This window comes from Somniosus microcephalus, chromosome 4 (genome assembly GCF_052327205.1).
Source record: "Somniosus microcephalus isolate GS21.2 chromosome 4, FLI_Smic_1.0, whole genome shotgun sequence".
Lineage (NCBI taxonomy): Eukaryota > Metazoa > Chordata > Chondrichthyes > Squaliformes > Somniosidae > Somniosus > Somniosus microcephalus.
The window spans coordinates 215,773,138-215,799,548 of NC_140990.1; the positions used below are offsets into that span (position 1 = coordinate 215,773,138).

Here is a 26,411-nt window from a genome sequence, read left to right on the forward strand (position 1 = left end):
TAACCAGGCACTGTACTAGTCTCAATTTACCCAGCTCGTCAGGAAAGAATTGTATACAATACCTTAAGACAATCACAGCAGAATTTTGTTTATTGAGCAGATTTAAAAACTACGCAAAAATACCCCCAAACTCTATATACACTTTACAGATTTTAAATAGATTGAAACCTTGCATGCAAGATTAGAATATAACTTGTGCCCTTTGACATCATATATGGAGTTTTTTTTATAAAGGCTTTTTGAAATGGCTTTACCAAAAGTGACAATCAACTTGAATGGTAGATTTTTCTTTTTCAATACACACAATGCAAAATGTAAATTTGCTCTTTCCAATAGGATACATATCTTTTCTCCCTCCCAGAACTGTTGTCATTCAGGAAGAGAATCCAGAGTTAAGTACTTTCAAAGAAGTCATTGCATATGTTTCTTGTGAAAATCTAGGATAGGGCTATTCTGACTGGTATTACAAAAAGTATTAATCTGCTGCTGGGAGGCAGTCTACAATATTTCTACCTTTCATAGAAATAAGTTTGGAAGAGAGAAAAGGAATCACTGGAGGCACATCATAAAAGTAGGAGATAAATTTTACTTAAATCATAAATACAGCATAATTGTATTGTCCAGATGCACAAACTGGAGCTAAACTCTATGGAAGATAATATAGGCAGCAGCTCACCTTATACTTTTTATGACTGGCTGAGGACAACTTAATACTTCACAACACCACAGTTCTTGTATGTGTATAATATACACATACTTTTCATCCATGATTGAATGTAGGAGGGTTCTGGTCTGCTACAGTCATCATCATGCTCATGGGTAACCAGCATAAATTTTAACTTGTGCAAGAGAGACAGTTATGGTATCTTGTAGGCTATTTATAAAGGCAGGACAACTTGCTCAGTAAGAGATCTCAACTGTAGTACAAGAGGCTCTTTTAAAGTTTAGAAAAATATAGACTGGTAATTCCTTCTCTACCAAAGATAGGGATAAGAAACCGCTCTGATCTCCCTAACTGTCTACAGTTGAGTTGCTGGGGAAATTATTGGCAAATGCTGGACAATATGCCAAGCTGCCTTTTTGGGGGGACTGGTGAAAAGAGAAAAGGCTGAAAACTTATCAATGGGTATCTTCATTTATAATCTACTATTAGAACAAATTGTTTACTGGTTTACTCTGCTATTTGTGCTTTACAGTAGCACTAAAATTGAGATCAATCATGGATTCTATTTCCATAATTTAACAGCTATTGAAATGGCAGATGGCCCCCATCTCATAGCTGGCAGGGGGGGACAGAGGGGGCGAACTAAGAAAATAGTTCAAGGCATATAGCTAAAATATTACTTTATGAAAATATGTCTAGTCAATCTTTACAATGTATAATTGGACTTACTGGAATTAGTGTTTGACATTAAAAATCACACACTGCTCATGTTACCTGAACAGCCCAGAATACATCTTTATAAATAGAGACTTGGCTACCTTCTCCATCTGCACAGGCTGAAACAAGTTATTGCAGCCAGTCCAGCTTAATAATGCACCACAACATGTGGGAAAATTACATAGTTACAGCTGAAATAGTTGCACTTTATATACTTGCATCTATATATAATGCATTTTCTGTATGCAACACTTTGCCAGAAAGCCTTTCCAATAAAGTTACAGTGCTGTATTATAAAATCAAGTGATACATGTAAAGAAAGTCACTCCCACAACTGCAGAAGTGGAAATGCACCACACTAATAAATAAATCTATACAACTTTTAAGAAGGACCTACAACGGTTCCTTCCAACCTTTATTTACGTGTGATGCACCTCATGAAGCATAAGTTCTCGTGGGATGTTGGTTTCTGGACCATACATTTTTTTTGCTCTTCTTTCAAATGCTGCTACCATCTGCTTAACAACTTCATCAAAAAAAACAGTGGCAAGCTGAGAGTGCAGCAAAGAACGGAATTCAAAAGAAATCTGCAGGTAGGAACACAGATTAAATTCAGCTATCACACCTGGTAGGAGAGTACAGAATAAAACAAACACATTTAACTTAATACAAATGCAGAACCTAAAAGGCAGACATTCGGTAGTAATTTGAAATAAATTGCAACTCAGTCCCTCAACTTTATTGAAAGAACGATCGATTTGCATTTATATAGTGCCATTCACGACTTCAGGACATCCCAAAGCACTTTACAGCCAATGAGAAACTTTTGAAGTGTAGTCACTATTGTAATGTAGGAAACGCAGCAGCCAATGTGCGCACAGCAAGCTCATCTGATGCTGAAACCCTCATTAATGCCTATGTTACCTCTACACTTGACTATTCCAATGCTCTCCTAGTCGTCCTCCCATCTTTCAACCTCCATAAACTTGAGCTCATACAAAACTCTGCTGCCCGTATCCTGACTTGCACCAAGTCCTGTTCAGACATTGGCTCCTGGTCCATCAATGACTCAATTTCAAAATTCTCATCCTGGTTTTCAAATCCCTCTGTGGTTTCGCCCCCTCCCCTTCTCTAAGCTCCTTCAGCCCTACAATCCTCAGAAATCTCTGCGCTCCTCCAATTCTGGCCTCCTGCGCATCCCCGATTTTAAGCACTCCACCTTTGGCAGTCGTGCCTTTAGCTGCCTGGGCCCTAGGTTCTTGAATTCCCTCCTGAAGATTCTCTACCTTTAAGTCACTCTGTGACCAAGCTTTTGGTTACCTATCCCAATATCTTAACAAAAGCAAAATACTGCAGATGCTGGAAATCAAACAAAAAAAGAAAATGCACAAAATTCTCAACAGGTCAGGCAGCATCCCTGGAGAAAGAGAAACAGTTAACGCTTCAACTACCTGAAACGTTAAATCTTTCTCGCCACAGATGCTTTGTCAAATATTGTTGAATAACACTCCTGTGAAGTGCCTTGGATGTTTTACGACATTAAAGGCACTATATAAATGCAAGTTGTTGTTGTTCCATATGCACTATGTAAATGCAACTTCTTCTTGTTCCACATGACCAGATAATCTAGTGATGTTGGTTGAGGGATAAATATTGGGCAGGACACCAGAGAGAACTCCCCAGCTCTTGAAAATAGTGGTATGGGATCTTTTACGTCCACTTGAGGGGACCTCAGTTTAATATCTTACCTGAAAGACAGTGCAACACTCCCTCAGTACTGCCAATGTTAGCCTAGATTTTTGTGCTCAAGTTCCTGGAGTGGAACTTGAACCCAGAACCTTCTGACTCGGAGGCAAGAATGCTACCACTGAGCCACAGCTGACACTTGTATAAGGTGTTACCTGTGTATTAATGTTCTTCCTCATCTTTTTCCAGTAATAAAAATAAAAGGGGACCAACTCATGTCGAATGTGCCTTCATGTCAAAGGTAAGCATTTCACAACCCATTTTGCAAGATTTGATAAAGTAGATTTATGCAAATGTGTAGTTCTATTGGGTGGAATATCAGAGCTCTAAAAAGTACATATCTGCACATGCAACTTTGGAGTAGAGCAGCAGGGAAAAACCTTAGGCACTACAATCTCTTGAGAAAGATGAACTAGTGGATGGCAATAGAGTTGCAAGTTATAAAATAGGGAAACTTTCCTTGAGTATGCAACAGCGGTGAGTGATTTGCTGCTTGAAGCAGCTACTAGTGAGCTCCTGATTACTTGTGCAAGGAGAGAGATTTTCTCAACAATCCCACAAGCATGTTGCTTGAGCTCCCTCATTTCCAAAGAATATTTAGCATGTTATATGCTTACATCCTGAATTTTATGAGCAAAGATTCACCTTCCAAGAGTTTGGGTGAATGAAAAGAGAAAAATAACACAGCTAGAACTAGGAGCTGGAGAAATCTGAACCTGAAGGGACTATTACTATACCTGCTGAAATTTAGGAAAAATGAACAGTTCAGCATTACCCACCCTCACTATTTACAGAAGTTTATCATGCTCACAATTCATGCAGAAAACTTAAAAAACACAGAAAGCTATGTTTGTTTCCTGCATGAAAAACAAGCATTTTAAGAACTTCCACAATCAAAATAATACGACTTACATACAAGTAGTTCCTTATCGTGTTGAAATGTTTCAAATTGCTGCACAATTACTTACTTTTTGGAATGCAGTGACTGGTTATGCTGCAAATCTGTGCTGTAATGTTTGACAAACAGCAATGTGATGAATGACATTCATTCTAGTGTTCACAATGCTAAATTAGATGTAATAAGTGTAAAGTTGGAAATACAAAGTGTTTTTTTAAAGCTGGAACACATTTTAGGGGGTGGTTCTCCCATCACCTTGACTGTTCATTTTTATGTTAAAATCAGTCAGATCTTCTAAATTTATAGAAGTTCCCATTGAGAGAATTTAATTAGATTGTAATGGAATGAGTTATGGGAAATGCTGTGTTTAATATATTTCTTCTGTAAAAGATCCTTTATGTAGCAGTATAGACCTATATTTATTCAATGCAGATTGTAAGAGCTAAAATATTGGCCTATGAGCTAGAAGGGGTATTACCCTGACTTACTGTAGTGTATAATGATGAATGTATGCTAACAGCTTTGGTCTTTCACATGTAAACAAATACCACTGGATGTTGCAGCTCTGAAACTTTCTACATTAATCATAGCCAGGGAGTGAAAGTGCTTCGGGTCTGGTAAACTGAGAAAGTACTTGAGATAGATCTTTAGTATTCTAGAAGGATGTCAATGCCCCATACCAATTAATATTTAAAAAAAAGGAGTTCACAGAACCTTTTGGGCTGCGTTTAGAATATTAAAAGAAATTCTCCACTGTGCACTTTGATTTGACCATCTGGAATAGTATCATCTTTATAAACTGGATAGTGGAGGCGTTTGTAACATTAGAGATCTATCTTTAAATTGAAAATTTGAGTTTATTTACAGCAGAAAGCTGGAATAAATATTAAAGAGGGAGCTGATGCAATTGAAACGAAACAGTCCAATGAGTTTGGAAGATTCTGAAACAAAATAGGGATGGGTGCATTATATAAATATAATTTTTTGGATTTTCTCATATGGAAAGATCTCCTGTGCCTCGAGGGCACCGTGCAGCATTGATGTGAAAACAAATGTTGCTTCTAATAGATGGAAACAAATTACAAAGATTACATGTAATGCCAGTCTTCAGCTTATTCAATCAAAGAGGAGCAGATTGAAAAGAATGGTTGCTTTCAGTTCCTTTTAAGATAAGGTGGAAAATATTAATTGGAGAACATGCATCTGCTGTGCTTTTCTGGGGGTAGTTCAAATTCATGGAACAGGTGATTTGCATTTAGATCCTAGAAAATCCTGTTTTGAATATATTGGGAGGATCCAACATCTTCCCTCAAGTTTCTTTCCCCTCCCCTACTGAATGTGGTGATTCATGCTAGGGTGTGGTTACAAGGCAATCTTCTAGCATTTTGGCCATTCCTCACGTGAGAGTTCAGGAATGAGTGCTGGCAGGCTATTCAATGACATCTGCATGTGTTCCAGTTGAAAAGGGGCAGGGATGACTGGCTAGGTTTCAGGACACAAACTCTTCACTACTTTTTCCCCTCCATAGCCTGAGGGCATTTGTAGTTCCCATGTTTGCCTAGTCAAGTCCCACCAATCCAACCTGGGACCTTGATTCTACATAGTTCAAATCACATCAGATAGTACATTTATCTACTTAGAATACTGGTAGCATTGCTAACTGTGCCAGACTAGTACTTTGAAATTTGAGAACACAAGCATCATTGGGTCCTTTTGTCTGATCTTGACTCAATTAATTCAGTTATTGGACTTTGGTGGAACCGTTTTTTAGAATCTATTTCGTTCACATCAACACCAGGGGCATTCTACAGATTTTTCCCACTTACAACCAAATCTATCCCTCAATCCATGTATTCTTTCAAACTATCACCCCATCTCTAATCTCTCTTCCCTCTTCAATGTTCTTGAACATCACCTCCCAAATCCATACCTCTTTCTTGCAACTCCATGTTTAAATCTCTGTCCCCGTCACAGCACCGAACCAAAAAGTCACAAATTACATCCTCTTTGATGGTAAGTGTGAAGCATCTTTCCTCATCCTCCCTGCAACCTTTCACACCATCCTCCTTCAATGCCTTGTCTCCATTGTCCAGCTCAATGGGATTATCCTCACTTGGTGATACTCTTACTTATCCAATGTGAGCCAGAGCAACAGTTCTCTTCCCACCAGTTACCTCTGGAGTCCCCCCAAGGATCTAGCTTTGGCCCCCTCCTCTTCCCTATCTAGATTCTGCCACTTGGCGACATCGGCAGATACGGGGTCAGCTTTCATATGTACGCTGACAATACCCAGCTCTATCTCCCCACCACCTCTCACGGCCCCTCCACTGCCTCTGTGTTGTCAGATTGTTTGCCCGATACCTGGATGAGCTGTAATTTTCTTTTCAGTTAAACTGTGGGAAAAGTTAAACCATCATCTTTAACCCTCTTACCACCAACTGCACCCCCACTCCAGCCATTCTTAGGACCAGACTGTCTGCCATCTCAGTGTTCTATTCGATCTCACGGCACCTTCCCGTGCAAGCGCAGGAAATGCAACACTTGCCCTTTTACCTCCTCCCTTCCCACTGTCCCAAGGTCCCCAACACTCCTTCCAGGTGAAACAGCGATTCACTTGTACTTAGAACATAAGAAATAGGAGCAGGAGTAGGCCAATCGGCCCCTCGAGCCTGCTCCGCCATTCAATAAGATCATGGCTGATCTGATCCTAACCGCCAGTCTACTATCACAGAACCATCTCCTGAATCGAACAGAATTAGACACACGAAATAGGAGCAGGATCAGGCTACACGGCCCCTGGGCCCGCTCCGCTACCCACAGGGCCATGACCGATCCGAACCTAGACTCATGTCCAAATTCCTGCCCGCTCCCCATAACCCTTTATTCCCTTTACTTCTAGGAAACTGTCTATTTCTGTTTTAAATTTATGTAATGATGTAGCTTCTACAGCTTTTTGGGGCAGCATATTCCATGGACCTACCACCTTCTGAGTGAAGTAGTTTCTCCTCATCTCAGTTTTGAAAGAGCAGCCCCTTATTCTAAGACTATGCCCCCTATTTCTAGTTTCACCCATCGGGAACATCCTCCCCGCATCCACCCGATCCAACCCCTTCACAATCTTATATGTTTCAATAAGATCGCCTCTCATTCTTCTGAACTCCAATGAGTAGAGTCCCAATCTACTCAACCTCTCCTCATATGTCCATCTCCTCATCCCCGGGATTAACCGAGTGAACCTTCTTTGTACTGACTCGAGAGCAAGTATGTCTTTTCTTAAGTATGGACACCAAAACTGTATGCAGTACTTCTTGCAATTCAGTATACTGTATTCGCTAATCATGATGCGGTCTCCTCTACATTGGGGAGACGAAACGCAGATTGGGTGACCGCTTTGCAGAACACCTCCGGTCAGTCCGTAAAACGTGACCCCGAGCTTCCGATTGCCTGTCACTTTAATTCTCTGCTCCACTCCCACTCTGACCTCTGCCTCCTACACTGTTCCAACGAAGCTCAGCGTAAGCTCGAGGAACAGTACTTCACCTTTCGATTAGGCACTTTACAGCCTTCTGGACACAACATAGAGTTCAACAATTTCAGACCATAACCTGAATCTTTATCAAGTGCTGGTTAGGCCACACCTGAAGTATTGCGTCCAGTTCTGGTCACCACACTTTAGGAAGGATGTGAAAGCCCATGAGAGGGTGCAGCGGAGATTTACCAGAATGATTCCGGGGATGGGGGATTTAAGGTTTTGGGTAAGAGATACAGGGGGGATGTGAGGAAAAACTTTTTTTTTTTTTTTTTTTATATAAACGCAGCAAGTGGTGAGGACCTGAAACTCGCTGCCGACGCAAGTGGTGGAAGCAGACACACTCAACGTTTTCAACAGGAGATTGGATAGGCATTTGAGAGAAATAAACTTGCAGGGCTATGGGGATAGAGCAGGGGAATGGGGCTGACTCGAATGCTCTGCAGAGAGCCGGCACGGACTCGATAGGCCGAATAACCTCCTTCTGTGCTGTTATGACGATGACCTCTAACCCTTGCCCCTATTTTTTCACATGGCACCTGATGATGTTTCTGCCATTCCCATTCCCACCTCTTCTTGACTCCTCTTTTGTTTCTTTACTTGTCCCATTACCTTTTGTCCCATTACCATCTCCTTTTGCTTTGTACGATCATACCTTTTGTCACTTAATCTTTCTTGTCTATCGCAGACCTTCCCTTTTGTTCTTTCCTTCCCTCGCCCCTTTCCCTGCCTCTGTTGCATCTCTAACTTTTTCCAGTTCTGTCGAAAGGTCATCGACCTGAAACATCAACTCTGTTTCTCTCTCCTGACCTGCTGAGTATTTTGAGCATTTTCTGTTTTTATTTCAGATTTCCAGCATCCACAGTAATTTGCTTTTGTAATGTTTCAGGTCAATTTTCAACATTTCGGCCTTTCATCAAAAAATTGCAGGTCAATTTAGATCAACGGGACAGTGTGTGGCAGATATCATTTAATGTGGACAAGTACATAGTCATGCATTTGAAGTTATTAACTCCAGACATTTTTATTTTTGCAAGGGTACATGTTAACGGTAACAGATCAAGAGAGAGACTTGGAAGTAGGCATTGCTCACTTGTTAAAGATATGAAAAGAGCATGAGGTGGCAAATAGGGTTTTTGGTTATACCACTAAGACCAGTGTGTGGAAAACATGCTCAAATGCTGAAAGATTTCAACAATCTGGAAAGGATGCAGAGAGGGGTAACCAAAATGATACTTAATCTTAGAGCTTGTTATGAGGATAAGCTCTGACATTAAGGTTATTTACTTTGGAGAAATATGCTTATAGGGGATATGACTGAAGTTTTGATACAGTCTGGTTAGATGTGTTTTTTGAAATGGGTACAGATGATGGGACAAATGCCATGCATATAAAATCCATCTTTTGATGCCACAAAGTATTTATTTTCACAGAGTCATTGTCCTCCGGAACAGACTGCCAAGACGTGCACTGAGTATGGAGTCTCATCAGTCCTGTAAGAGGGAACCTGACATGTTCTGGAGAGAAAAGTACATCTCCAGTTGTAGGTGAGGAGGGGGGGGGGAAAGTGTTTTTTTTTAAAACTTCTGATGGTGAAGAGTCATAAGCTGCTGGAACTTGCTTTATTGTCTTAAAAGTCAGAAAGGAATTTCCCAATGTTTTTTTCTCTGGGTTTTGCCTCTAAAATGATAACGTGGTACGGGGATGGCCGAATGGTGTGTGAAGTTGCACCTTTGGCTTGATAGGTCTGATGGTCTTTTCTTGTTCTTCTCATAAGTTCATACATTAAGCCGCCCTTTTGATTTGCCAAGTCAAACAACTTGCTTACATTAATGCAAAAGGACAAACAAATGAGGAAGAACAAATATTCCCCTGATTAAATCTGGACAGCACAGGACATATTAGAAGGCATTACACACAGGTCGAGTTAAATCAGCTGTTCTGTTCTGGACTTCAAACAAGAATTGACAGTTATTTTAGTTAGGAAAGGTTAGTGTTCATCTAAAATTAAAAAACAGTCTATAAAACAAGTCTCACGTGGCCTACCGAAAAGTCAACAGTGCAGGTTCTTGGATATCCAGGAACTCCAGGGCTGAATCGCCAATCTGTCTCCAAATGATTAAATAGTCTCCCATCTGTACAAGAGGCCTACAGTGAATGTTTTAGTAAGAATGTTAGCCGTGTGCAAAAATAAGCACCATAATTGAATAGATTTTTCACTTTAATTGATAAACACGTTTTCATTTAAAAAGTCAGCACATCATACTAATTTTTTCAAAAAATGTTCGAAATGCAGACAATGCCATCAAGGTCACATTTATCCTTTGCTGCCCTGAGGAAGTGGGTGTGTATTTTTTTTATTTTTTTTTACACATATCAAGAGTTGACCACATGTGGCAGTGGGTGTGCAGGGGAATAAATCAACCAAGTAGTGCATACTGCAGTCACATGTAGACCAAGTAGCGGGGCCAACCCACAAAATACCAGAATTTTATTTTACAATTTGCCATTGTTGGGTTTGAATTTTTGATCCCTGGGCTGCTAGTTCAGTACTGCAACCACTACACTAATTGTAGTCATTTCCAGTTTCCTTTCCGCTCATTCTAGTCACATTTGCAGGTCAAGCCCAGGACCATCTCAACTTAAGAAGTCCAAAGCACATCAACCCACATTGCTGGTCTTTCTTCCAAGTTTACTTCAAAAATATGTATGTGGGATACAGAATATCCTGCAAAAACACAATCATATTTTTCAATAAAATGATTGACTCCTGCCCAATGACTAAACTACATGGACGCGAGAAAATTGTTGGGGGGGGTGGGGGGGAAGCAAAGCAAAATGCACAGTGCTTCGATATGCTGCACACCAGAATAGTAGGCTAGTGATTTCACCATTAGAGAAGTCCCAGCTGTGTCACCAAGGTGGAACAGGTCTGAAGCTGGGTTCTTCCTCAAAGAGACAAGGGGGGAAATCAACAGTAGGCAAGTCACCCCACACATCTCTTGTTCGCCTCCGGCAGCTGTTAAGTGGAGTTGGCAGAAACCTGGGAGCAGGTCACAAGCCAACACTGCTGTCAGGGAACATATCCGGTGCAAACAATAAAGGAGGGGGGGAAAAGGTAAAATAAATTAGGGTGGAAATTTAGATTCTTCTTTTTGGTACGCGTCACAAAAAAACAAGGGCCCATATTTTCTGATCTCCACGGGTGCGCTGAAAACCGGCACTTTCGATCTGTCAAGAATTCTCTTGACAGATCATCCGCCTGCCCGGGAAAAGGGCCTCTGCGGGCAGAGTTCCGCTTTCTGCACAACCTCTGCCCGCTGAAAACCTTAAAAAATCTTACGCCTGGTAAAAGCAGGCGCAAGGCCTGCTTGTACCAGCATAAGAGTTTAAAAAAGTAAAAACATAATTTTTTTCCCCCACTCATTTATAATTTAAAAAATACTTTTAAAAAAGGTAAGTTTATTTTAGCCCTGTAAAAACTTAATATTTTCTTCAAAAAATTAAATATTTTAAACAAAAATTTAATGTAATTTTAAAAACAATGATTTAAATTTTTTTTTTTATGTTTTAGTGTGTTTTTTTGAGTGATCCCCATTCATACTTTTGACAGATCTAATCTGAGAGACCTGTCAAAAATGTGAAGGGGGATTCCCTTCTTCCATTGGTTCTCCATGGCCCAAGTGATCTCAAGGACGCTTGCGAACTACCTGTGCCCCTGGGATACCTGGGCCTCTGCGCGCACGGACCAGGAGAGGCCCAGGAGCGGAAATGTCCGGACCCCTCAGGTAAGGACGTAGATTTTTCCCCAGATCAGAGGCATCCGCACGCAGGAAGCCTCCGATCGGAAAATATGGGCCAGTTAAGCTAGAACATACAATTTTAAATTCAAAAGATATAATCTATTTTTTTTGTTTTGTGGAAAAACTCCCCCAATAACTCAGCTGGTAAAGGGAGTGAGTAGCTGAGCCATATAGACCACAGGTTTCAGGTTTGATTTCTGACTATACTGACTTAGCTGATTTTAATCAGGACCAGGAGTTGGAGTGGTACAACTGGCTTCGGTGCTCTTGGGTTAGAGAGCGACAAAACCATCTAGGTAATGACTTTTGTTAGAAAGTGCATTTTTCTGGGAGTAGAGTGTAGACAGCATCAGGTTCAGCTATAATGAACTCTTCTTGAATTTCCAGCCAACACTCACTGTCACACATGAAGAATGGACACTGATATGGTACTGGAGGGTGAATGGGATGTAAAAATATATCCGGGCAAAAGTCGGAACTTTCAGGAGGGGATGGAGAACACTGGAGTGGGGATGGGAGAAATCTACCAAATCTAAAAAAAAATTCAAAGGTGGAAGTGCGTTACAGCCTATAACTCAATCTAAGATTTCTGATCACTGCAGTAGCTTACGCTTTACTTAACTATCTCTTGTATACTTCAATTTACTGAAATTAAATTGAAGTCACCAATTTTAAAAATAAATATTGGGAGAATTTAGGTAATTTTTGATGCAGAAAATAAACACTGGATCACACTGTACATATTAAGATTTTCTTGGCTGAAAACATTGGTATTATAGTTCAGTGTTCTTTGTTTTATACAAAATAGAATAGGTAAGATGATTCCCTGATGGCTCAGTGGCTTTATCCAGTGGGTAGCTGAATGATACAAACCAGAAATATTTCAGATTTGATCACTCATCTGTGCTAAGTCAGCTGGGACAGTGACAGAGACACAATTGACCTCAGTGCCCCTCGGTCAGGAAGGCGGAGCGGGAGGTGGGAGAAACTCAACCATAGTTCTTGATCCACATCCAGCCATCCCTGATGGAAGTGTACAATTGCAGACATTGGCCCGGAATTTGCGGTTGTAATGACGGCAAAACTGTCAGCGCTCGCCGTCATTACGGTGTATAACTGACAGCAATTTCTGGAATCCACATATCGCAGTTAAATGCGGAAATCCTGACGTTAACGTCAGTGATATCCTGCTCCTCCACAGGGTGCACTGTTGCAGTGTTCACAGATGCAATCAGCACAGGATCAGTGATTTAACGTGAACTTCAACGTTTTACGCACTATTTTCACTGTAAAAGCTATTGAAAAAGTTAAGCCTTGTTGAATAAGGTGTAACTGAGCTTTTAATGGTGTACTAAATCCTGATTATTGCTGAACAACCTCTCGGGCTCTGAAAAACAAATTAATAATTCTGGAGCATCATTCCCTCCATTCCATGATAAAAATTTCAGCTTTTTTTAAATAACAAAAAAATATTTAAGTTTATGCTATTTCAGCTTTGACCTTAATCCCATGTGCATGTCCAAATTTTTATTTTGCTCTCTGTAAAATAATTAAAAAGTGAATGATAATCAGTGCTTTTTACTTCCTGGTTTGCTGTCTGTCAGAATTCCTCAATCCGATTGGCTGCTCAGCCTGCTTGATGACTTCACTGTTCCTGGACGCCAGAGATCCCCTACAGATGGCGCCAGAATGAAATTGATAACGCAATAGGGGAAATCGACACCACAGAGCCGCTAAATCTTTATGGGCATCTTTCTTCAAGGTCAGCGGTGAGCGCCATCCCTTCGCCGGACCGCAAAATCCGGGCTATTGTGCTTGAGCAGTGCTGCCGATGATTGCAATAACTCCCCAAGTCTCACTGTCACGGCTCATGTGAATAATGGCCATTTGGGCCAGGTACTGGAGGCTGACCAGTGCCTGTCTCAATGAGGAATCAACACCTTCAGGAGAGAAGCGGAAGGAGAAAATTGGGAAGAAAAACCCATTTAAAGAAAAAACTCCTAACCATAAATCTCAACTAAATTAGTTTAAAATTATAGATAGAAGAGTATTTAGAATTATAAATATGTAAAAGAGTATATTGTAATATTGAAACGTTACCTTAACTAAATGTGGTCGTACCAGGGTCACAACCGAAGTGTACCGCTCAACTATTGGTGGAAATCCTATTTCTAGTTGAGCTTTAGCGTACCCAGAGCGTTTAGATATGACTTCTGATTTCTTGCACCATGGTACAAAATGCTTGTAGTCAGCAACACCAGATACTACATTGTACATTTCCAGCATGGAAAACCTAAAAGGAAGAAATTAAATTCAGGTTTACCATCAAAACTGGTGCCCAAAAAATATCTGAATGAAATTTAGAGAACATTTAAACTACAAACCCCATTACTCGTCTCTCGGAATACTCTTTTTTCTTGTTTATTAGTGGCCCAGCAAGGTTGAAAAAACTTCTTTGTTGTGGAAGGCAATGTCTTGGTGTCTTGAGTACAGGAGTTCTGTTCATTAGAATGCCACAAGAAGAGAGATACCTGTTATTGGAAATATTGTGGTTATTAAACATGACAATATAATACGGCTATATTCTGTTGTACAAAAAAAGTTGAGTTTGGCACACAGTTTAAGTTACACTGTAACTGGAACAAAACAAAAAAGTTATTTTGACGTAGTTCAAATTCCTCCCTCCACACTCAACCATTTTACCCCATTTAAACTCAAGAATAGTTTGAAATTGAACAAAATCTTGAAATAAAATTCTAACCTTCACCATTTCTCTTAGTATGAACAGAAACTCAACTTGATTGTATGTAGCCCTTTCATAAATAGGCTTTAGGTGGATGAATTGTGGACTCCTGTCAACTCTTTTCCAATGCCAATGCATCTGACATGGTTCAGCTGACTCTGGCATGCTGACAGGACTGAGACATGAATAGGGTGCCAGTTGTCTTCAATGTTCAACAGTTCAGCCAACAGCCAGCTAAAAATGGATCTCTTCACTAACAGACGTGCACAAAATCTATTGAAGGATAAAGGTACGAGGAAAGTGACAGTGTTTCCGAGGAGAGATTAAAAAGTTAAACCACTGTACCAAATAGAGTGGCACTAAGCCATAAAGACCAGGAAGGTCCCAAGTTCAATCCCAAATCTGCTAGCAGATCATAGGCAGGTGACAATTGGGGTGCTAAAGTTGACCTTAGTTCTCCAGGCTATCAAGGAAGGAAAAAAAAAAACCAGCATTCCTGATTGGATAATGTGCTTTCACAGGTATCAATGTGGACAGGATCAGGCTCCTCTAATGGCTTCCACTACAAAATAGCTTGCCAAATCACAATGTCTAGGCTCATACTTTGGTACGGTACAAGCACCCTTTGAAGTGTACATGGCATTGGGGAGGGAAGGAAAGAGGGAGAAGAAAAAATTCAAATGTCAAAAGCGCAATACCATCCACTGGCTGGAGTCATACCTATGACAAAGGAAAATGGTTGTAGTTGTTGGAGGCCAATCATCTCAGCCAGAGGACATCACTGCAGGAGTTCCTCAGGGCAGTGTCCTAGGCCCAACCATCTTCAGCTGTTTCATCAATGACCTTCCCCCTCCATCATAAGGTCAGAAGTGGGGATATTATTTGATGCACAGTGTTGAGTTCCATTCGCAACTCCTCAAATAATGAAGCAGTCCGTGCCCACATGCAGCAAGACCTGGATGACATTCTGGCTTGGGCTGATAAGTGACACCACACAAGTGCTAGGCAATGACTATCTCCAACAAACGAGAGTCTAACCACCGCCCCTTGACATTCAGCGGCATTACCATCGCCAAATCCCCAACCATCAACATCCTGGGGAGTTCCAATGAGCAGAACTGGACCAGTCACAAATACTGTGGCTACAGGAGCAGGTCAGAGGCTGGGTATTCTGCAGCAAGTGACTCACCTCCTGACTCCACAAAGCCTTTCCACCATCTACAAGGCACAAGTCAGGAGTGTGATGGAATACTCTCCACTTGCCTGGATTGAGTGCAGCTCCAACACTCAAGAAACTCGACACCATCCAGGACAAAGCAGCCTGCTTGATCGGCACCCCATGCACCACCTTAAACATTCACTCCCTCCACCACCAGCGCACCATGGCTGCAGTGCGTACCATCTACAAGGTGCACTGCAGCAACTTGCCAAGGCTTCTTTGACAACACCTCCCAAACCCGCGACCTCTACTGCCTAGAAGGACAAGGTCAGCAGGCGCTTTGCAGTTCCTTCACCGTCACTGGGTCAAAATCCTGGAACTCCCTACTTAACAGCACTATGGGAGTACCTTCATCATGCGGACTGCAGCGGTTCAAGGTGGCGGCTCACTACCACCTTCTCAAGGGCAATTAGGGATGGGCAATAAATGCTGGCCTTGCCAACGACATCCACATGCCATGAACGAATAAAAGAAAAGCTCTTAAAATTTCCAGGTAGGATCTTACGCTTGAAAAACATATGGCTAATCATCTGTTGCAGTCTCACCCTCCCCTATCCCATCAGCAGCAAACCCAGCATTCAGACATAATTACCAGAATATGGGAGTAAAGTTGGCACATCACTCCAAGACTTAAATGTAAAACTAGTGCTTTACTGTATTTAAGATGGCGCTCTAATGGCACAAGTGTACATCATATGGCATGTTGCTGATCCCGATTGAGGGAGGGGGAGGTAGGTAGAGGAAAAAAGGCAGATGCAGCTCAGAGGGAAACAGAGTGGGGAGGTGGGGTGGAAAACAGTCAAGTCACCATTGACAGTTCTTATCCATCTCCTATTGGCCAGCTCCACGGCAGCAATGGCACAGATCTAGGTGCAGCTTGACTACATCATGCACTGCTCGCGCAACTTTTATACAATATAAAACTTGAGTTGAATTACTTTTATAAAGAAACAACTTTTGATTCCCTGTATTTCAAACGCTTATACAGACTGTATGACAAGCTCCGAATACAATTAAGACTAAAGGTGGTTCTCAAATCGTCATTTTCCTGAGCAGCAACTACTTAGTTAAAAATAAAAACAAGAAACTACTAATGAAGTACTCAATACCCTTTAAAGTACATCACGTTTCATCTGAGCAAAACCCTAATCTAAAAGTTTATGCTACAAACCACAATTGCAATGAGTATTGCAACTAAATCATACAGAACTGGGCTGATGGAAAAGTAAAGTGTTAAATCAAAGGAATGTCAATTTTACATTTGTTTGCCAAGTTAAACATGCATCAAGGTTAAAGCAAACTTTTGTGTCGCTATTGAGTCACCAACTGGTCACATTGCACAACACTGCCACCACGTAAAATCAGATACCTCTCTCTGACGTCTATGGTACTTCGTAATACAGGAATACAATCCAGGACAAACAAAAGGAGCTAGTTCTTTAATAGAACAGAAGGGCGCTATTATATGTAAATGTGATATTGTTAAAGAGCTGTACAAGGTAAATAATGTTTTGCAAGTTAAAATTATCTGAAGTTCCAATGAGTCATGAAGATTTTTTATTTAAAGTATGGAGAGAATGAAGACATTACATATAAGCAAATGTAATTTTTCTTCTCTAGTTAAGAGTGACCATAGCTTGTCAGCAGTAGTAGCATTATCTCCATTGCATTCTTTTAGGTAATTCTAACATTGCAATGTTTTCTATGCAAGTGCCATGAATGCCAGATGACATTCAAAAATAAAGACGCATTGGGGAAAAATAGTCACTGCTACACCAGCATAAGAAACAACCTCATCGAAAACACATCAGGTTCCACACTCTGATGACCCAACTCTACCTCACCACCACACCTCTCGACCCCTCCATTGCCTCTGTTGTCCAGTCCCGGAGGAGCAGAAATTCCTCCCATTAAACACTGGGACGACCAAAGCCATTGTCTTCGGACGCCACAACAAGCTTTGTTCCCTAGCCGCTGTCTCAGGCTGTCCTATGTGACGCTGAGCTACCGACCCCATATGCTCTCCAGGACCGTCTACTTCAACCCCCGGTAATAACGGCAGTCTCCGCCCCTACCCAAGCCCATCTGCTGCTGAAACCTTTGTCCATGCTTTTGTTACCTCCAGACTCAACTATTCCAATGTTCTTCTGGCCAGCCTCCCATCTTGCACCCTCCATAAACTTAAGCTCATCCAAAGCTGTGCTGGCTTTATCCTAACTCACACAAAGTCCCATTTATTCATCACCCCTGTGCTTGATGACCTACACTGACTCCCTGCCCACCAACACCTCGATTTGATCCCAGTGTTCAAATCCATTCATGGCCTTGCCCCTCCTTATCTCTCTGACCTCCTCCAGCCCTACAACATTCAGTGAACTCTGCATTGCTCCAACTCTGGCCCCTTGTATATCCCTGACTTACTTCATCCCAGCATTGGTAGCCGTCCTTTGGCCATCTAGGCCCTAAACCCTGAAATTCCCTCCCTACACACCTCTAACTCTCTCTCCTCCTTGAAAATGTTCCTTAAATCTCACCTGTCCTAATGTCTCCTCCTTTGACACGGCATCAATTTTTGTCTGATTACACTCCTGTGAAGCACCGTGGGACATTTTATTACATTATATAAATGCAAGTTGTTGTTGTTGAAGCTCATGAATAGTGCTTACTTACTCTTTGAGGATGGGGGACATTAACATAGGCAGGATTCTATTTAAGACCGGGTTTTACTGTAACTCTCAATTATACTCCACCATTTTTGCAGGCTACTCTCAGTCAAAAATTATGTATAGATGTATACCCATGTGGTCATTCACAATCAGTTAAGGACATTCACACAATGATTGATTACATAGAAGCATAGAAGATAGGAGCAGGAGTAGGCCATTTGGCCCCTCGAGCCTGCTCCGCCATTGAATGAGATCATGGCTGATCATCCAAATTCAGTACCCTGTCCCTGCCTTCTCCCATTATGCCTCGATCCCTTTAGCCTTAAGAAATATATCTAACTCCTTCTTAAATATATTTAATGACTTGGCCTCAACTGCCTTCTGTGGTAGAGAATTCCACAGGCTCACCACTCTCTGGGTGAAGAAATTCCTCCTCATCTCTGTCCTAAATGGCTTACCCCTTATCCTTAGACTGTGACCCCTGGTTCTGGACTCCCTGGCCATCGGGAACATCCTTCCTGCATCTAGTCTGTCTAGTCCTGTTAGAATTTTATAAGTTTCAATGAGATCCCCTCTCATTCTTCTAAACTCCAGCGAGTATAAGCCCAATCGACCCAATCTCTCCTCATACATCATTCCTGCCATCCCAGGTATCAGTCTGGTGAATCTTCGCTGCACTCCCTCCATGGCAAGAACATCCTTCCTCAGATAAGGCAACTAAAACTGCACACAATACTCAAGATGTGGTCTCACCAAGGCCCTGTACAACTGCAGCAAGCCATCCTTGTTCCTGCACTCAAACCCTCTCGCTACAAAGACCAACATACCATTTGCCTTCTTAACCACCTGCTGCACCTGCATGCTTACCTTCAGTGACTGGTGCACAAGGACACCCAGGTCTCATTGCACTTCCCCTTCTCCCAATCTATTGCCATTCAGATAATAATCTGCCTTCCTGTTTTTGCCACTAAAGTGGATAACCTCACATTTATCCACATTATACTGCATCTGCCCAATCACCCAACCTGTCCAAATCATACTGGAGTTTCTCAGCATCCTCCTCACAGCACACACGCCCACCCAGCTTTGTGTCGTACCTACAGAGGCCAAGGCTGCAATGTGAAATGCTGAGTTTATTAATGCTGACGAATTCTACATTTAAATACCAATGAAGAAAGGTTTCAGCAGTATTATAGATAGTGTTGATGATGCTCCCAATTTACAGTGCTACCAAAGAGAAGCAAAAAGTTACAAAATGTCCACATTTTTTCCCACAAGTATAATTAGCAACAAGATGCTGGACAATGCTTTGCAGAAGATACAGACTCCTGCTGATGAGTTCCCATGTATTAAGTTCCCATCTCACCTGAACCATCAATTACAAAGGGGGAAGTCACCACAAGCTGCTACTGGCACTCCAAGCAGTCAGCTCAAGAGCACAGCAACCTGGTTGCCCACCTACCCTCCTGGTAGGAGAATAGTGTGCAAAATGGGTGTAACCCAAAGGCGATATAATTATAATTCTTAGTACTGATGACCTAATGGGTACTGAAGAGAGAGTCCAAACATAGAGGAAACTGAATTTATACAAGTTAATGTAGGATTATCTTGTGCTTTTTCCTCTTTTGTTTCCTCATCAAGGTGAGGAATGTTAGTGCTGTGAATATGGAACATTTTCCATTTGAGGCACATAGCACAGGTTAGGTATAGCACAGCCAAGATGCACAGTAAAATACAGGACACTACACATCTGCTCTACAACTTCCTCCCTCAACATCCCCCTTCATAATTTGACATTTTAATTGTAATAGCTTCAAATACCCTTTTTTTCTAACTGTGCTTTCATCCCCTCAATCCTTTTTCTCTTCTCTTTCTCCTCCTAACCATTTTCTTCCCTTTCTCCCTCCTGTTCAGTGTCCATCACCCTGTAAAGTGTTCTGAAATGTCTCTTTGTATGTCAGAAGTCACACAACACCAGGTTATAGTCCAACAGCTTTATTTGAAATCACAAGCTTTTGGAGCGCTGGACTATAACCTGGTGTTGTGTAACTTCTTACATTTGTCCACCCCAGTCCAACACCAGCATCTCCACATTATGTCAGAACAGTTACATAATATTTTTATAATTGCAAGGTTAGAATTTCAGTTCTTTCAAGATAGGGGCACCAATAATGCCATCAGCATGCTGCTTAAAATAATCAAAGTTGAGCAAAATGGAAAGAAAACAATGCTTGTAATGCCACTTAAATAATACTGCACCTTTACCAAACTTGCAATCTTTATAATATGTTGTAACGGAGGACCGTAGTTTAATGATTCTACCTGCACTCTTGATTTGTTCCGCACAACATACTCTAGCACTTATTGCTCAATTCATACAATTGCATCAGGTGGTAGTTTTTTCCCCCCCAGAGACAGACAATTTCAGGAAAGCATAATTTATCTATTTGTGTTGCCAGCCTCCGTTCTTCAGCCTGGAAGGGAAGTCCAGGCACTGCCATTGGCAGTGCCAGCAAGCTTCAGTTATATAAAGATATTTAAATTCATGAAAGGGACAAAAATACTTCAAAAGAGAACTTATGAGCTAGGGAAGATATTTTAACAGGTATTTCAGGAAGAATGGGCAAGAGACTTTCATAAGATACACGTCATAAAAGCTTTTAAAGCAACCACTAAAGGTGGCAGTGCACTTTTAATATAGGCCCTCTATTGTTAATCACCTTTCTATTCTCGCTTATCAAGCTATGATACAAAACAATATTGGTGAGCGCTTAGTATATCGAGATCGGTTTTAAAAAAGTGCATTTATAAAATCTTATACACCACACAACTGAAGACAATTATTTTACCCACAACAGAATTTAGCCACCCACTTTTACGAAAAATAGTGGTTGATTGCTGCTTTCACCCCATTACTTGAATCACTTTAAATAATTTAATTTGTAGTGCGCGCTGCTGCAGAAACGATCGTTTTACTACTTAAACACTGCAATGAGGAATATAAAAAATGTAAGCAGTTCTTTCTGATAGGATCTTGAAACAATAAATGGCCTGATGCGCCTGGGTGTAACCAGATGATTGCCAATTGTGTGAAGCTGACCAGTTGTTGCAGTTTAAAAGTCGCGCTCTGCCCTGTCTCCCCTCCTCAAATAAATGATCATTGTGGCCCAGATCGTAAGCTGCAGCTCCTGTTATTATTCATGACCGCTTGTGACTTCCTTCCTTCCTTCCTTCGTTCCCACCCGGCCAGCGTGAATATCCGCTCGCAAACAACGGCCCCGAACAGAAAAAGCCACCCGACCTTTCAGATCGAAAACCGAAAGCGATCCGCAAACTTCCCAAGGTCGGCGGCTCGGGGCCGGGGGAGGGGGTGGGTGGCGTGCTAACAACGCTGGTGATCGGATGAAAGCTACCAGAAAGGCTACCTTACGGCGTGCTTGGCCTGCCTCTCCCGGGCAAAGTAGACGGGAAATTCGAACACATCGCACAGCACCTTCCTCAGAGGCCTGCCGCTCCTCGCCATTTCCCCCTTTGTGAAGAAAGGCCGGTCGCTCGCCCGCTCCCTGACGTCAAGCGGCCACTGGAACTCGCAGCGGCGCCACCTGACCCGGCCGCGCTCTAGCCCCGCCCATCCGCCGCAGCCCTGCCGCCTGATTGGCTGGGCCGCCACGTTCTGTGGGGGGGTGGGGCTGGGTTGCTGGGCTACGCGGGACGTCAATCCAGTGACGTCACAATGTTTCCACTGGAAGGTTGTGTAAAGGTTTGTCACGGGATTCGGCGGCGCTGCCAGCGGTCCGATCACCTCGAGACAAACATGCCTTAGACATATATGGTAACTGCTTTTAAAAATACCCTCCAAATGTGACCGACATTTATGTTCAATATGCGTTCCGACAGCCGGAATTAAACTATTGCCTTACACATCATATAAAGTTTGGTGGTTAAATTACCCTATACAACTCCCCAAGAGGAAAAAACAACTTTAAAAAATATATATTTAATAATCAGGAAATTAACTAACATTCTAAACAACTAAAATGCAGAACTTTTGTCGAAAACAATAAAAATTGTGAAAATAGCAAGTTGGGCAAACAGATGTGCAGTGTTTTTCGAAATACATTCTATTTCCCTGGCTGTTCAGTTCTGTCGAAGGACGCGACATTATATGTGCAAGTCTCTACAGGAAGAGTATAATAGAAACCCAAGATTTTTTGTTGGGTTTGTAGTTAAGTTCAAGGATGCTAATAGGACACTGTTCAAAGGTGTAAAGCAGTCCATCGACTTAGATTACTCCCTGTAATTTATTCTTACCGCTGTCATCACAATTAGAGTTTTATTGAATGCTTTCACGCCATGTGAGAGTTTTAAAAAATAGGATTCCGCGCATACTGAAACCACAACACAATGTGCCATGGTCTTCCTCACGCGAGTCCAAAACAAAACATATTTCTTTTTTTGAAGGGGGGGGAGTGTACCCTTCAATGAGGGGATACATCTACTTATATTTAATCCTATGTTGGCCCTCAGCAGTCGACATATACCCTTCATTCAAGAGGGCAGAGCTGGTGGTCTGCTCCAAGCCACTGCCACAACACTATTGGCTGGCTACCAGGAGACATGCAACAATAACTTGGGAGAGACTCGCAATTGACTTTTTAAAGTCCCATCAGACTTGGGTGAGTTGTGTAGGTGTCCCTTACATGTTGGACAAATCAATAGTTTGTCATAGAGCACTCAGATTTACATGACATAATTTATATTATGGGATGACCTGAAAAACAGACATGATCCACTCTCAGGCCAGTTCCAACCACACCAGATTTGACAATCCTTATTTATTGACATATTTAAAACATAAGGCAGGTTTAATGGTTGTTGAAAAAAATCACAAATTGGGATCACAAATTCCTATCCTTTTAGGCTTATAAATTTAAAAGGGATGAGAAAAGTCAAAAGGTTTGAAAGAATACCATTAACTGGAGTCTTCCACTTCTACAATTCACAAAGCTTACTTGCATTTACTCAACAAAATAGAATATTCTACTTTTGATTAGCTTCATTTTAGCTACCCACAGCTTCATCTACACTTCTAATTTGTTTCCCCTAATTAAATAACACTCTGAGCATCTCAGGCATGAATCATTCTCTCTTTTGCTATCGGGATAATCAAAATCATAACACATAGAAAGAAAAGTTGTCTGATCCAATGTTAATTACCAGCCAAGATTAATGAATACTACATTACATTATAATATCATCAGGCCCATTGTGTTTTGTAAATAATGGCCTTATATACTTCTAATACTATAAAGCAGAACGAAACATATAAAGTACAGGCCAAGGAAAGGTACTTAGAAATCATTGTGTACAAGTAAAGAAAGACTTGCATTTATCTAACACCTTTCGTGACCTCAGGACATCCAAAAGTGCTTTACAGCCAATGAAGTATTTTTGAAGTGTAGTCATTGTTGCAATGTAGGGATGTGTAGTCACTGTTGTAATGTAGTCAATAACTACATTATATTTTTGCACTCATTTTAATTTGAATTACAGAACTGACCAATGTTTGCATTTGGACTTCCTTTATGGAGCGAAAATGCCAATCATTCAACAGAGTAAAGAAGAGTCTACTGGCTGAGGTTCGAACCCCTTCAGGCCAGTTGAACAAGGGATATGTGGAATAATGGGCTGGATTCCTCCAGATAAACAGGAGGCCATTTGGCCCATCATGCCTGTGCCGGCTCTTTGAAAGAGCTATCCAATTAGTCCCACTCCCCTGCCCTTTCCCCATAGCCCTGCAAATTAAGTGTTTATCCAATTCACTTTTGAAAGTTATTATTGAATCTGCTTACAACATCCTTTCAGGCAGTGCATTCCAGATCATAACAACTTGCTGTGTAAAAAAATGTCTCCTCATTTTCCTCTGGTTCTTTTGCCAATTACCTTGAATCTGTGTCCTCTGGTTACCAACCCTTCTGCCATTGGAAACGGTTTCTCCTTATTTACTCTATCAAAATGCTTCATGATTTTGAACACCTCTATTAAATCTCCCCTTAACCGTCTGTGCTCTACGGAGAACAACCCCAGCTTCTCTAGTCTGTCCACATAACTGAAGTCCTGGATTTCTGGTACCATTCTAGTAAATCTCCTCTACACCCTCTCTAAGGCCTTGACATCCTTCCTAAAGTGTAGTGCCCAGAATTGGACGCAATACTCCAGCTGGTTTATAAAGGTTTAGCATAACTTCCTTGCTTTTGTACTCTATTCCTCTGTTTATAAAGCAAAGGACCCCGTATGCTTTTTTAACAGCCTTCTCAACTTGTCCTGCCACCTTCAAAGATTTGTGTACATACACCCCAGGTCTCTCAGTTCCTGCATCCCCATTTCCCATAATGTTGCACATGTAGTCTTCAGGAGAAGTAGATTTAAAGGGTGTGGGATAATTGGACAGGGTGCGCAATTGTAATTCAGTCTTCATTTTAAAGTCATACATTCTATCCCAATTTTTAAATAATACTTTGATTTAATATTTATAGTATAGCAAAACTGATGACAACTTGGGAAACCGTGAAGTAGAGTTTTTTATTGAACACAGGAGATTGCAGTACAGGCTGAGGAGCTGGGAAATGCAAAACTGAAGTGCTACAGTGCTACCACTGCCAGAAATATTTACACCATGACAAGTCTATATAGGCAGTTTCCATTATAAATGTGGACATAAGATTTAAGACGCTCCTTAAAACCTAGCTCTTTGACCAAGCTTTTGGTCATCTGTCCTAATATCTCCTTATGTGGCTCGTGTCAAATTTTGTTTGATGACAGGCATGTGAAGCGCCTTGGGACGTTTTACTATGTCAAAGGAGCTATATAAATGCAAGTTGTTGTTATTGTTGTAATGGGAGAAAACCTCTCCACAACTAGATTCGTTATCTTCTGCCGTCACTAAAACTAGGTTTTGGTAGCATTCCTGACTGTAGTTTCAATTATGGATGAGGAAGACCATTCGACCAATATTAATTGATCCATCCAAAAGCAACTTGCAGTCACTCCATTGCAGCATCCAATTGTAAAATGTATCCATGGATTTTGCCTTCAGCACTCTACCGGAGGTCAATTCCAAGCACAGCCAGATGAAGAATTCTTGGATCTCTCTGCATGAAGAACATTCGGGGGCCCCCTGCATTCCCTGCACAATACTCCCCCCTCCTGATCCATTAAAACAGAAACTCTGCCTCGTCCCCTTCTGTCAGTAGTGTTAAATGCTAGATTATTTTGAACCAACGATTTGTATGCAGTTACTCTGCATTATGATGAACATTAGCTGTGGCCCCATATTTGGCTGGGGCCCCTGGGCAAGGAACGCATCTTTCCATGGGTTAATCAGCCCTGATTCCAAATGTTGATCATTCTTTGTGTGAAGAACTTGCTGATATCAGTCCTAAAGTTACCTTTAACTAGTTTTAACCTATGTCCGTCCCCTTGTCCTACCCCATAATTTAATTTGAAGCAATATTTCAGATTTACCTTTTATTGCTATCTTAAATACCTCTATAAGATCACCTCTCGTATACTTCCTATGAATAACATCACGCTGAAATACAACATGGAAACAGGCCATTCTGCTCAACCAGGCTGTGTTGGTGTTTTTTTCCTCACTCGAATAGTAGCCCTAATCCCTTGTGCCCATCCTCTTGCCATATCCCATTATCTTCCTTTCTTTCAAGCATCTATCTAACACTTGACACCAGGGATCCATCTCATGGTTCTTCTCTGCAATGTCTCGAATGCTCGTGACTGAACGACCAGAACTGGATAAAGTATTCGAGGTGCAGTCTGACCAGAGGACTGTAAAGTTTGATATTGACTTCCTTTGTCTTGTTTTGGTTAGATCAACATTCTAATGGCTTGTTGATTGCTGCTCTGCACTGAATCAAAAGCAAAATACTATGGCTGCTGGAAATCTGAAATAAAAACAGAAAATGATGGGAAATACTCAGCAGGTTAGGCAGCATCTGTGAAGCGAGAAACAGAGTTAACATTTCAGGTTGATGAACTTTCATCAGAACTGGAAGATGTTAGAGATTAACTGTTTTTAAGTAAATACAGAGCTGGGGAAAGGAAGTGGGGGTGCAGGGCAGGCAGAGGAATGAACAAAGGGGAAGTTCTGGGATAGGGTGGAGGGCAGCAGTGGTTAAATTACAAATGGGATGATAGCGCAACGTGGTAATGGGACAAGTAAAGAAACAAAAGATGGGTCCAGAGGAGGTGTAAATGGTTACTGCAGAATAGCAAAGGGGAAGGGAAGCATGGAAAATCTGGCAAAGAGGAAGGCTCCCAGGGCCTGGGAATGTCGTGAAGAGCGGTGGGTAGACCCCAGGGGTGCGGACCACTCTGCCAGCCCTGTAACAATAGGAGATCCCACTCCA

At 41.5% G+C, this 26,411-nt stretch overlaps 1 protein-coding gene across 2 annotated transcripts; it reads right to left on the minus strand.

Moving 5' to 3' along the window:
* Positions 1–67: 67 nt before the first annotated feature.
* Positions 68–21,581, minus strand: coq10b (coenzyme Q10B). 2 transcript variants are annotated; one of them, XM_085985805.1, is made up of 5 exons: positions 21,411–21,581; positions 13,742–13,888; positions 13,458–13,650; positions 9,601–9,702; positions 68–1,968 (listed from the first exon to the last, which is right to left on the minus strand). In XM_085985805.1, exons 1-5 carry the CDS (start codon positions 21,506–21,508, stop codon positions 1,801–1,803), a joined length of 708 nt encoding a protein of 235 aa, XP_085841931.1. In that variant the 5' UTR covers positions 21,509–21,581; the 3' UTR covers positions 68–1,800. The 2 variants fall into 2 exon arrangements, with proteins under 2 accessions (XP_085841931.1, XP_085841932.1); XM_085985806.1 differs by lacking the exon at positions 21,411–21,581 and adding an exon at positions 21,287–21,309.
* Between the last annotated feature and the right edge of the window lie 4,830 nt (positions 21,582–26,411).